Here is a 13,860-nt window from a genome sequence, read left to right on the forward strand (position 1 = left end):
AAAATTCTTCTGGACCCCACATTCTTAGGTTTAAGAAAACTCACATCTGTTAGAAGAAAAAAAAGAGGCTGAGTTGAGTGGCTCACGCCTGTAATCCCGACACTTTGGGAGGCCCAGGCGGGCAGATCACCTGAGGTCAGGAGTTTGAGACCAGCCTGGCCAACATGGTGAAACCCCGTCTTTACTAAAAATACAAAAATTAGCTGGGCATGGTGATGCGAGCCTGTAATCCTAGCTGCTCAGGAGGCTGAGGCACACTGATCACCTGAACCCGGGAGGCTGAGGTTGCAATAAGCTGAGATCATGCCACTGTACTCCAGGCTGGGTGACAGAGCGACACGCTGACTCAAAAAAAAAAAAAAAAAAAAGGCAAATGAGGAAATGTATGAGCAATAATTCTCAGCTAAAAGGAAGAGAACACAACAAAAGTGGTCTTTTAAAAATTACAATTATTGGCTGGGTGCGGTGACTCATGCCTGTAATCTCAGCACTTTGGGAGACCGAGATGGGCGGATCACAAGGTCAGGAGTTTGAGACCAGGCTGGCCAACATGGTGAAACCCTGTCTCTACTTCTACTAACAATACAAAAATTAGCTGATGTGGTGGTGTGCACCTGTAATCCCAGCTACTTGGGAGGTTGAGGCAGGAGAATCGCTTCAACCCGGGAGGCAGAGGTTGCAGTGAGCCGGAATGGCGCCATTGTACTCTAGCCTGAGCAATAGAGTGAGACTCCCATATATAAAAAAAAATTACAATTATTATTTCAAATAAAAAAGTAATAGATTTAAAAGATGTCTAGTTGCTATGATTCATAACTTTTCGTGTTTTGTCTAGTGTCTATACTAAATAACATCTAGCTTTTGTAGTTACTTGGGCTAATCAGCAACAAATGAATGGGAATATACCCACATATGCATCAAAAGAAAAGGAACAAGCTGACAATCTTTCTGATTCTTTGCAGAGGATAAAAAGGGTACTGTGTTTTTTAGAGAAAATTTCCTGTGGAAGCATCATACTTAATATTATTTCATGTAAAAACATCATTGACATATGAATGTTAAAGGTAAAGAAGATTATGGTTAGCAAGCTTTAAATGGAAGACCAAAATTATAGATTTCATGAGGAGGACTATTTTCTTTTAAACAGGCTGTAGGCAATCTGCACATACATTATTTATTTAAAACATAAGATTAAAGCTACTTGATTGTTTAAACACCATCATTTGTAATGCAGTTTGATGAGAGTTTTGTAGTGTAATTATTACAGCATGACAATCATGGAGAAAATATGACCTTGAAAAAGGGCAGAGCCTTCTCCCACCCTCACAGACAATGCTCTAAATGGCAAAAAAGAGCTTCAAAAACCAAAACCAACCATTTTTATGCACACAATTAAACGCCTTCCAATTTTAAATTCATAATGCTCTGTAGCTACTATAGATATTACATTACAAGGATATCAGAAGGCCTGGTGTTTCAAACTCTATTGGCAAGGAAGCACTAGTTAAAAGAGAATTTCCAGTTTTTTCTCACGGCAAACTGGGAAATACGGTGAGCAGACACATTACATTATCTATGAGTAGTTATATTAGAGAACATTTAAAGATGCCTTAGAACTGATTTTGAGGGCAGCAGGGTGGGTAAGGAAGAGAAGTAGCAACACTTTTGCCCAATCCCAAAGCATATTTTAATTGCTCTGTTTAAACTTAACAAGAATGTGCCAGTTATTCAAGATACAGGCACCACGTAAAGCCTGGGTAAGCTGGGGAGGAGTAACAGTTGGCTCCAGTTGTTGCAGCATGTATACAAGCATACTTGTGGCATCCAAGCACTTTCCACCCAGTCCTGGAGCTGATTATGGGATGAACTAGCCACAGACTGGCATATGTGGCTCAATCACTAGATGATTTCCAGGAAAACAGGTTGCTAAAGGACAAAGCCCTGGGATCCTATGATTCCAAAAAGTCCTGTATGTCGAGCAAAGCTCTCATCACTAAATTTAACCAAGGAAAGAGAGGCAGTGCTTCCTTTTTTTCATTCTCCATGTTAGCAAAATTAATAATATAGCTGCTTTCCCAACTGTACTTAATGAGAACACCACAAAGCTACAAAGTCCAACTTGTTTAAGAATTTACTATGGCCTCGTACAGACTAGCTAAAATCGCTTTTTTATTTTTCATTTATAATTGCTATTTGGGAGTGATGCAATTATAGACAAATCAATATCATACATATTTAAAAACAACTCCAACAGTGAAATGTATTATCTAAAACGACTTCTAAAACTATTTGAAGAAAAAGATCTGTAAAAGCACAACTTTAAATAAAATGTATGTTTGTTTAAAGCAGCTCCTTCCCATAAGTCTCTTGAAGGTAAAATAATGGGAATGTGGGAGTTATTAATACAAAAAACGTAACTAGTTTCCAACATAAGATAAATACTTGTCCACGATGTGCCCTTATGGAAGAAGTTACCACCATTTGGCTAAACTAGCATTCACTCACTGGTCATGTGGAAGTAGCTCCATTGGACAGTTCTTCAAACAAAAGTACAAATGCGGCAATACTGACGGTTTTCTGCTGTGGGTGTATTTAGAGAAATACACAAAAACCGAAGACTCTCAGCATGAATTATACGGCATGTCTTGATTATTACAGTCTCAAAATCCCTTTAAATTCAAGTTCCACTTCCTAAGAACCTTAGCCACATCATTTACATAACTCTTCCCATTTAGCTCCTCCCACAGCTCAGCTCATGGGTACCACCCAGACTAGGGGGGTGGGGTGGGCGGGACAGGTTTTTCAGGTCTCAGTGCGGGTTTATGACTTTATCTCTCTTTGTTCCCAGGAATTGGAAACACACGCATGGTCTTGTAGATGAGAGGCTCCTAAAAACCTCAGCCGCTCCCCTCCTCTCCCAACACAGCAAAATCAGGACTTTTAAGACTAAGAACTGGGATTTCGCGCCCCGGGCAAAGCGTCTCCTCTGCGGATACACGTGCCTTGTTCTGGCAGCACCCTGGGAATCTTTCCCGCCAAACGGGGCTGGATAATCTTTTTGAAGAGTGACGTGAAATCCTGCAATAAAATCAAATTCTACCACTTTGGGTGCAACGGGAGTGGGTGGGGTGGGAGGACATCATAGTCGTCTTTGCGGCTGGTGTACGTACGCCAACGGTGGGATTGCTCATTTACGCATTTCCTACTAAGTGCACAGTTCACTCCCTCTCCTACATCCGTCAAAAGGCAGCTCAAGGAAAAACAAACGTCAAATAAATTTTTGAATGTGGCCTAACTTTCAGAGTAGCATCAAACAAGGGTCCAGCACCGAAAAACTCATTTGCTCGAATTACCAAAAACGCCCCTCCGCCTCCAATAAATAACTACGCAGCTAGTCTTTGAGTTACTTTCACTCTGATCTGAGGATTTTCATTAAAGGGAAAAGTGAGCAAGTGGCAGGATTTTTGCAAACTCGAGCCACCAGCTTCCTCGGCGGCATGCTCGCCGGTCCCGCCCGTTAGCGCGCGCCCGCGCTCTCTCTAGCCGGCCCCACGTTACTTTGATTGACAGCCCAGCCCCGCCGCTCTCCTTCCCACCGACCTTCCCATCTTCAGTGCCAATCTCCGCGAATTGCCGCTTCCCATTGGCTGGTTTTGGCGTCCCGCGGCTCCTCCAGGAACAGTTCCTCACCAAGCCCGGGAGGACGCGGCTGGCGGAGGAGGGGCCGGGGTGGGAGGGGAGACCGACGAGACGGCGGAGATGGAAGCGAGAGAAGGGGGGAGGGAGAACGACCCGTCCGGCGCTGCGCTGCCATAGGCTGCGGGGAGGCGCGCGTCAGCGCCCCACGTTGGGTGCAGAGCACTCGATTGGCTGATGCGGGCCTCCTGCCCCCTCCCAACCTCCCGGGCCCACGTCCCCCGCCGGCTCCGCGCTCGCGCCCCCCGCCCGCGTGGGGCTGGGCGGGGCCGGCGCTGGTTAGCTCCGGAGTGTGAAACCGCGTGTTAATGTAACCGGCGCGAGAGGCGCGGGCGGCGGCGGCGGTGGTGGTGGTGGGAGCGGTGGTTGCAGGAGCAGCAGCAGCAGCGGCGGGTACTCACTGCCCCGCGTCTGGGAGGCAGCCGACCGCGCCACCCCCACCCTCGCACGGCGGGCGGGACCCGCGCCACCAGCCCGGACCTCCGTCGTTCCGCGGTGACCAAAACCCCCGCTGGCTCCGCCGCGGTGACTACTCCGGACTCGCCCGCGGAGTTTGCCCGCGGGGGAGGGAGGCCGAGCGGCGGAGTGCACAACTGCTGTTTTCCCCACCATCTCGAGGATGTCGTCTTTTAGGTGGTGAGAGAACTTTGCCGCGGGCTGGAGCGCCGTTTGCGGAGAGGCACACGAAGGGAAGGAAGAAAAGAAAGAAGACCGAGGAAGAAGGGACTCGGAAGAAAGGTCCGGAGCGGCCCGGCCGGCCGTGCGGGGCGAGTGCGCGCAAGGCGCGGCGCCCTGATGCGCCCCGGGCTCGAGGAGCAGCGGGCAGCCGCGGGACTGTTTTCTGTGGAGTAGCCCCGTCGGGCCAGGAGGGTTTGTGCAACCGCGGAGAACACCAACTGCTGGTCGCACGGGGCGTGCCGAGCCGCCTCCCGGCGCGCCCTCCGCACTTTCCCCGCCTCGTCATCCTTCGCTCCCCGGCCGGGATCCTCCGCCGCGTCCCGGGAGCCCGCGAGCACCCGGCCGAAGGCGCAGTCGGCTCTTGGGGGAGTCGCCCAGAAAGCGTCGGGTTTGTTTGTGTGGGGTTAGCCGGGGCCGCCGCGCCACCTGCACCTCGGCCGCCGCCGCCGCCGCGGGGAAAACCCGGAGAGGAGGCGGACCAGGAGACGAGCAAAGAAAAGCAGCGCGTCTGGATTTGTTTGCCCAGGACTGACGCCGCGCACGCGGATCGCCAAGGGGAGTGCGGTCGGAGCCACCGCGCCCCCGCCTCACCGCCCGGGCGGCTGAGGCCGGGGGGTTGGAGCGCAGCCCCCGCGCACAGTCCCCGGGCGCCTGGCGTCGCCGCGCAGGTTCTTGGAGCAGCAGCTGGGCCTGGGGCGGCCGGCGATGTGGCCCTGAGGGCGGGAGCCCGCACCGACGGGAGCGGGAGCAGCTGCGGGCGTTGAGTGGCCAGTGCGCCCGGCCGAGCGCGTGTGCGTGCGTGGCCAGCGCGCCCCTCGCGTTCCCCGCTTCTGCCCGGCTTCCCGGCGTAATTTTCCTCGGCGGGATTAAAGTTGGAAATTGACCGAAGAATTGAGTTGCCCGGGAACAGAGCCCCGGCCGCCGCCAGAGCGATGTTCCCGCAGAGCCGGCACCCGGTGAGGCGCGGCCGGGTCGGGGGGGGGGGCGGCGGGCAGGAGCGTTGGGGAGACGGTTCTCCGGGGCGGTAGGGAGATGGGTGGCTTCTGCGACCCGGCGGACCCTCTGGCCCTCAGCGGTGTAAGACTGGGGAGGTTCGGGACACCTTCCTCCTGGGTTGGAGAGTGGGCAGAAACTCTGAATTTTCTCCCTTCCTCTGGGCTCCTTCCTACTTGACGTTTATACTGAGCGGACAGGGGCGCTGGGAAAGGCTAGGGTTTCTCTCGTGCAGCCATATATCTCCCCACCTTCCCCGAGGGGGGGCAAGGCGCCCCCCCCTTTGTTTCTAGTCTCGCCTATTTACATGTCAATGCGGCCCCCGTTCCGGTGCGTCTGGAGGTGGCCCCGGCGACTCTGGGCATGGGGAGCGTAAAGGAGTTGTTTTTCTCCTCCGGTCCCCGGAGTCATTATCACCCCCGTGGGGGAAGGGGCGGCGACACCGACAATCTGGCCTGGTCTTACCTGGCCGCCGGGAAGCCCCCTTCCCTCTGGCCTCGTGACCCGGGAGCACTTAGCGCGATCCGCTGGGGAGGCTGGGAAGAGCTTTCGAGCCTTTTTAGAAGCCGGGGCCCGGGGAGCGTCCACTTTCCTCTTTCGAAAAGTGAAGCGCAAACGAGTTTGGGACCTCGTTTTCAGCCACTTATAACTTTATTTTTTATGTCCGACCGGTTTCTTCCTCCTCTGACTTACTGCTTTATTCATCCGCCCGCATTCCCGTCCCTCGGTCCCCCTCGCTGGTCGCCCCCAGACGCCGCACCAGGCTGCAGGCCAGCCCTTCAAGTTCACTATCCCGGAGTCCCTGGACCGGATTAAAGAGGAATTCCAGTTCCTGCAGGCGCAGTATCACAGGTGCGTGTCCGGCAACGCCAGGCGAGTGGTCTCGGGCGGCCCCGTGCCCTTCGTCGCCCAGCTGGGTAAGCGGCGGCGCCTGTACTTAGTTCTTGCGTCCAGGCGGTGGCGTTTGGAGTCGCTGTTAAGACCTGTCATTCAAGTTACCCCCTTTCGTGGGTCTTCCTGGGCCGCCTCTTCTCTTGTCTCCTCCTCCTCCCATTGTTTCCCTTTTGCTGGTTTGCTGCTGTTCCAGGGAGTCCTTTTTGGTGTCTCTAGAAGTTGCATGAGAATCGTCAATATTTGCACTTCATCTATTTATTTTTCAACAGACTGAGCTGAAACATTGGCTCAATCGATGTCTCAGTCCTGGAGTGTGGGTTCAGGGAAGCAGTGCCATGTTGAAATCGCTGTTTGCCATACTAGAAAATTGGGTTTTCTGAGGCAAAGTCCATTAAGGAAGGCTAGATGCTTTTAGCATTGCCCATCATTGGTGATGGTGAGGGAGGTGGGTATATAATATGCAGAAGAAAGCTCATCTACTTTGGCGTCATTTCGGGTTGGTTTGGGTAGGATGAGAGTCACATTTATATCCATCTCAGCCTTAGTTTCTTCGTGTAATGAGACTTGCCTTCAAAGGACTTACAAATGAAAGCTATTTGTAAAATACCCTGCCAACAGTGAACTTCTCAGAAAGGTTAGTTTCTTTCCCTCGCTGCAATGACGTTTTCGCTGATTCTAACTCAGAAATAACTGTATTGACATTTTTTGCTTTTGTCGTGCTTGAGAAAAAGCACACAGATGAGGCCAAGTGGCTTGGTTGTGAATTTTCTTACTTTGTCAGGGGCTTTTTGATTATTGACCTTTTGTCTACTTGTAGATAATATCTCTGCAGCTTGAGGCATACTTGCACACACCGTGTTTACCGAGCAGGGAGAACTTCAACCCACTTTATTGCAGTAGCTATTTGACATATTTTGTCAGGGATTTACAAACCAAAGGTTTTGAAAGGGACCAGCAACTGTAGGGGTAACTTAACAGGATTTTCAAACCTAGAGACCGTTTGAGTTGGCAAAGATGGCACAGCCTATGCCTAAGAGTGAAGATTGTGTAAGGGCCGGATTTTGGTGGAGTCCAGAGAAACAAACTGATGCAGGAAGGTAGGAAACACAACCATGAGGAGGAATCAGTTAGAGGTTTTGACCCATATTTTCATTCTTATCATCCATTCAGATAGGCACCAAGAAGAATGGTCGCTGAATGGACATCTTGTACTGTTCACATTATTTCTCTTCCCTATTAAATACAAGGACAAAGCTTTTGAGTGTTTACCTAGATAGTTTATGGCTTTTCCAAATTGGTCTGTGTTTTTACTTGAAGTGCAAATATGTGAGGCAGATGTTAAAACAAGTGACATAATGTTTACATTAAGTTGCCTGTTTTGTTTTCATAGCCTTAAATTGGAATGTGAGAAACTGGCAAGTGAAAAGACAGAAATGCAGAGGCACTATGTGATGGTAGGTATCAACGATTGGACTTTTTCCCTTTTCATATGATATTAGCAAACGTGTTAGCAGTATAAAACATGTGAGTTAATGAAATGCTTCTTTTTTCTTTTTACAGTATTACGAAATGTCATATGGATTAAACATTGAAATGCATAAACAGGTAAGTTTTAGTTGAACTTTAAGCTGAAATGAGAAATCAGTTCATATGATTTTACAATACTGGCTTTGTTCTCAGTAGTGGGCTCTAGGGGTGGGGGTTTGTGTGCTATTTTTCTGCTTTGGTTTCCTGTCCTGCGGATTGATGGTAGGATTCTGCAGCAAGGGTTGCTTCTTGACAATTACAGTGTTTAAATGACTAGGGGAGAGAGAGGTGTTTTGGAATTATAAACTAGCCTGTTTATTGGCAGATAGGAATTGAGACATGAGTTTACTTTTCCACCTGTATAGATTTATCCTCTTGAAAGGGCTGGGTGTCTTACAGAGTTGCCGAAGTTTAGAATAGCTGATGTTTTTATGTGGTTTTGCAAGGAAGTGTGGACCTGTCGGGGGGGGGGGAAAAGGTATTCAGGAGTTTAATTATAGTAAACAAGGTATATGACTGTCTGTGGAGTATTCTCTATGCTTTGGGGCTTCATGAAGCAACAGTCAGGATTAGTGGCTTATTAGCGAACAAATTTTTGAAAAATTTCTCAGTTGTTGCAGGTATGGATGTGAAAAAAGCATCTTTTTATGGCCAGAGCATATGTTGGGAGTTGCTTCAGTCCTAGTGGGGTTTAAAAGCATGAAAAGATTAGTGACTGGAAAGCTTTAGCTATGACTATGAGTTTGCAAGTTCCCATAAAATTCACACTTATGGCTACTATAATGGTGTATAAAAAGAGTATTGAGCTGGAACAAGGCACTAAGGACCTCATAAGAGAAGAAAAGCTAAATGATTGCTCAGCCCAAAGGACCCTCAATTGGGTAGTCATTGTCTGCCAAAGAAAGCATTAATGGCAGGGTGTAAGTATTCTGGAGATATGCTGACATTCACTTTTTCATCAAGACGCTGGTACAATAAGTCTTTTAGAAATCGATTGCCTCTTAAAAAATTATCATCAGATGAAGTTGCACAGTTGGACACATTTCAAAGTGCAACAATACATTTCTTACTTGATGTATATGTGCTATTTCATCTCATACCCTTGTTTCATTAAATTAAAGAGCATGGCTGACCGGCCGGGGCACAGTGGAGAAATTGATTAGTTCAGCCTTCAGATCTTCCTTATATTCAAAGACTTTTCATTAAGCAAGTGTGTTTCAAAGTTGAATTCTGCTTTTGTAACTGTGCACTCTTTGATTTTTAATTCATCATAGATTTCATAATGTTAAGTTATCGTGTACATTAGATCTGTTCTCAGATATGTGTTTGGAAAGAGATTGTGATGTTCAGGGCCTTTTATTAATAATGTAATCAGGCCTTTAAAAATGCTGACTTTACTGTGATTTACCAAGTGGGTACCCTACTTTATGTTGGGTTTATGCCTTCGTTTTTGTGTTTCTCAATGGCTAGTGCCTTATTCAGGCACTTGTAACTTGTTGATAGTAAATGGGGTAGAAGATCTATGGCTAGCATCTATCCTCATTTAAGTGAATTATGCAAATAAACTTGGTCTAGGCGGTTTAATCTTTTTTTTTAAACTTACCCTGAAGAGCACTTTTTTCGGATTGCCAATATTATGGAAGAGTAAGAGGAGACTGAGCTTTTTCTTAAATCCATAAACTCAAAGGATTTAATAACCTCATCGACTCTTTTACAAGGGAACACCACCTCGGTGTAATGCTCTATGCTGGTGCTGGGTTTAAGAGCTAAAAGAGGTGTGTAATTCTTCTGGGTTCCTGTAGGTTATGTGGCAGGATGACCTCTTCTTTATCATGTAGGGAGAAGGGGTGAAGTGGGTCAGAAGCCCCATGGTGTGAAAATAGTTTTCTAATGAGTTTCTGTACTGCGTGAGGCATTTGTGGGTATACACTGTCCGTCCGTGAGCCTGTATGTATTAATAATACGCTGTGTATAATTGGCTTAGCAATTTGAAAAACATGAAAAGCTGAGAGACACCCATGTTCTTCATAGTAGGGTACTGAGCCCCTGAAATTTAGTTGATACTGGAAACGCTGACAGACCCTTAAGTAGAGTGGTGTGCAAAGTAGTGCTGTAATTCAGTTTAAAGTGGCCTTACATTTGAAAAACATCCTTCTGAATGTCACACATTAACAGTAAGTTCTGAGGAGGCATTTGGTGCAGCTAGTAATCATAATTCTTATTAAAACTGGTGACGTCTGGCCCCCAGGGTGTAGCCAGGCTCAAATTGATGCTTTTTGCCGCCTGATCACCAGCATGGCCTAAGTGCTCATTATATTGTAGAGAGGGCCTTTGGAGCTCTCATTAGATTTGACAGGAATTCTCTCTGGGGGGAAACTGGGCATTAGCGAGACTCCTGACAGGCTGAAATTATTCCTGCTTTATGGCTTATAACCAAATGCTAGCAAGGCATCATCAGGGGACACAAAAAGTTGTCATTTCTGACAACATCTTTGTTACTGAAAAAAAAAAAAAATGCAGTGATGGGGAAACTTTCCGTACAGAGATCTTTAATGCTGTTAAGATTTGCCTCTAGTGTGACGGCCGCTCTCTCTTCCCAGCTTTCAACGGGTTTGTCGAAGGAGTGAGTTCTAGAGATTTCAGTGTCACATCTCACCACTGACTTTCCTGTCTGGAAGTTTTAAAGTGAAAGTGCATCCAAATCAAGAATGGTATAATTGTGGTTTCCTTCCCTGGTGTGGTGCCCACAGTCCGTGTTTACGTTGTGTCAACACTTCCTGATAAGCTTTCCCCTTACTTTCTCTGCTCTCATTTGTGGTGGGTTATGGAAGAGGCAATGAAACAGGAATGGTAATAGATACTTAAATCTTTTATGGTAGCACTAACAATGTTTTTTTTTCTTAGAGCCTTTTATAGATCCCTGCCTGCCCATCTTTATCTGTGAGGATGGTAAATTCTAGATATCTCTACACAGTAGAGGTAGACAATGTCTCATGAAAAATTGAGGCAATTCTGATATCATCGGAATGTTAGGGTGCATTAGAAAACAGCAAGTTGATATGAGCCTGGTGGTTTGCATAGCTGTGCCTAGTGTGTGTGGTGGTGTGATTTTTAAATGTTTTTATCTGTTAGATGACTTGATAATACTACCTTACTTGATGTTTTTGGGAACAAGATGTACTGTAAGTGCACACATAAGTCTTATTTAGCCCACTCGTGTATATTTTCAGCATGATCATGAAGTCATGCTGTAAATTGTCATTGGTGGCTTTAATTTGCACAGTAATTAACAATTTTCAATATGATTTGTCTTCTCTGACCTCCATAGGCATCCTGCGGAGTAGATTGGGTTGGTGTTTTGCTCTACTCAAAAGCTGTGGGCATGTCTTCAGAGTCTGGGATTTGCTTAAGACCAAGCATTTATTGAAGCTTGAGTTGGGTTGCCTTGTCCAGCGTTGTCTGTGCTTTTTCCTTTTTTTTTTTCGAGACAGAGTCTCGCTCTGTCCCCCAGGCTGGAGTGCAGTGGCGTGATCTCTGCTCTCTGCAAACTCTGCCTCCTGGGTTCATGCGATTCTCCTCCCGAGTAGCTGAGATCACAGGTGGCCGCCACCACACCCGGCTAACTTTTTAATTTTTTTTTTTGTATTTTTAGTAGAGACAGGATTTCACCATGTTGGCCAGGCTGTTTTTGAACTGACTTCAAGTGATCCGGCCACCTTGGCCTCCCAAATTGCTAGGCTTACAAGTGTGAACCACCACACCTGGCCTGGCCATGCTTCTTCCTGTCCGTCCATGCTGCCATTGGGAAGATGAAGTAGACCACCTAGTGCATGCCTCTTCAGTTGTCACTCTTTGTGCTGATGAACTTCATGATTTATAAGATATGTTAGGGCTGGGTCTATGTTTAAAAGTTAGGAAAATCAGCGGTGCCGCTGACTGGTCTTTTGTGGGAGAGGAGGGTCACAGACCATGGGTAGGTAAAAAGTTGTATCCTGTTGAGCAGGACTATACTCAGGTTAAAATATGTTTAAGAAGAAACAAGTGGGGAACCCTGGTGGAGACCGAGTGATGGGGAGGGAGTTTGATCAGTCACTTTGTGCCTGTGTTCTGCTGAAGAGTGGGCAGAGTGAGAGCACTGGGCTCTCCAGGACAGTGAAGAATTTAAAAATAAATTAAAGGACTAGTTCTGGAAGGAACGATGCTATATTCTGCAGTCCTGGTTTTGGGAAGGGGAAAGAGCTCCTTGTGATATTTCAGCAAGCAATGTCTCAGGCCATGTAAATTTTGGAGTGAAACTGCTTTTACGGTTTTGTTGTGTGCTGTAAAATTTCTCTTAGAAAAATGCATTGTTCTTTAGTGAACTTTTTTAAAAAAGTATTTAGATGGGACTGTTAGGTACTCACCTGTGGGATATTTCCTTAGATGGGATGCTTTTACTCTTTGCAAATTTTACCTTAGTGTTTTTTTTTTTTTTTAAACTGTGTGTGTTTTTGTCTACAGTTGCTCACTTTGAGATTTTTTTTTCCCCCTAAGTCAAAATCTCACACAGGGAAATGACTAGCTGGAGTATAGGCACTTAGAGTTAAGCTCCAGCAGGTGTTAATAATGTTGCCATACAAAGCGGGTAGCTGTCATCAAGACTGGAGTGGTTCCCAACTTCTTTAGCCAGGCCTGTTCTTTGCAAGCCTAAGTTAAAAGAGATAAAGCCCTCTCTGCATTTAGAGCCCAGTACTGAGGTGCAAGATTAGCCTTTGTTTCTTATCAGCAAGCAGGACTGATCTCTCACTCCTCTACAGTCATCTTCCTGACCCTTCAGCAGTGGGCCAGTGGCTGGTTTTTGTCCTGGACTTGCACTGGAGGAAGACAAGGGAAGCTTTGGGTGTGGATTCTAAGGGGGCACCATCAGAAATCATAGTTACCACTGTCAATATTTTGAAAATTCAGACTCAATGCTCCCAATATCTTCAAGGAACCAAATATCCAAGTTTTTTTTATAAGGGCAGGATCCAACAGGGTGGGTTGGGAGTGGGGGGAGGAAAGGAGGCGGAGTCAGGCCATTGCAGGGTCACAGCACCTTCCTTGCCTTCCGCTCTTCTGACTTTGGTTACATGTCCTGTGGGGAGTAGCTGTGAACTGTAGGCTCTGACTTGGTTCCTCTGTAGTTCATTGAGGTCATTTAATTGGGGATTTCAATTAGGGACTGAGCAAGTCACGAACACATTCCCTGGCTTCAGTTCTACTCTCTGTATAATGAGGGCTAGACTAGACGGAAGTCTGTTTGTTCCGTCACATGGTGGGAGCCATCCCAGCATACACCCATAGAACCCAGTACCTCCTGCGTGCAAATTGAGGGGCGTTCTTCACCAGAGGGCTTAAGATGTTCTCCCCAAATAGTGTTTATTAAGAAACACAGAAAGAAAATCTGTTCCTTCAGTAAATATTTAAATAAATCATCTTGAGTGGTAAACTAAAAATATATTTAGTTACTGGCTCATGGAACCATTTTAAGTTTCCATAGATCTGAGTCTTTGCTGTTTTATTATTAAACCTTTTGTGGTCTCCAGAAGTGGAGGAAACAGAAATTTATTGTCTTCCTCAAAGCTTTGATTGATTCAGTTTCCTACCTCTCCCCTCCTCATTGCTTATTGTCTCAGATTTTTAAAAATGGAAATTCTCACAACTAGTACCTTTACTGCAGGGTATTTAGTATAGTGGTTTTTAAGTAAATTTTATACAGCTGTTTTTGTTGGTGGGCTTATTTGACAAGATTAGGCATTTGTACCTTCAAAATACTCCTCACCAAAGGATTGTTCTGTGAATACGGTGCGATGTTTTAAGTGGAGCTACTAGGGGCAGGAGGAAGAGGGGTTTTCTGATTTTTTTTTTTTTCACCTGAGGTGTGATTTGATCTGAAAAATAAAATAAATCTATCTACATTGAAATTTTAACATAAAGTATTCATTGCCATTCACTTGATTTAACAAAAAAATGGTTTGTAAAATTGTTTGCAAAGGTATGATTTCAGAATTGCTCTTGTATTTCTGTCTGAGCAGGGTCCACAGGGGAAAAAAA

General features: G+C 46.4%; 1 protein-coding gene across 4 annotated transcripts in view; it reads left to right on the forward strand.

The window, feature by feature from the left end:
- Positions 1–4,003: 4,003 nt before the first annotated feature.
- The window catches only part of LOC105725260 (TLE family member 1, transcriptional corepressor), a 100,580-nt gene continuing 90,723 nt past the window's right edge, over positions 4,004–13,860 (forward strand). For 2 of the 4 annotated variants that reach the window (XM_012464246.2, XM_012464248.2), the window contains exons 1-4: positions 4,004–5,330; positions 6,119–6,219; positions 7,652–7,715; positions 7,822–7,866. In XM_012464246.2, the coding sequence (XP_012319669.1) occupies positions 5,307–5,330; positions 6,119–6,219; positions 7,652–7,715; positions 7,822–7,866 (234 nt within the window). In that variant the 5' untranslated portion in view covers positions 4,004–5,306. The remainder of the gene's footprint in view (positions 5,331–6,118; positions 6,220–7,651; positions 7,716–7,821; positions 7,867–13,860) is intronic. The other 2 variants (XM_012464247.2, XM_012464250.2) reach the window with 1 other exon arrangement.

This window comes from Aotus nancymaae, unplaced genomic scaffold, assembly GCF_030222135.1.
Source record: "Aotus nancymaae isolate 86718 unplaced genomic scaffold, 86718_ANA_hifiasm-v0.15.2.pri h1tg000041l, whole genome shotgun sequence".
Taxonomy (NCBI): Eukaryota; Metazoa; Chordata; class Mammalia; order Primates; family Aotidae; genus Aotus; species Aotus nancymaae.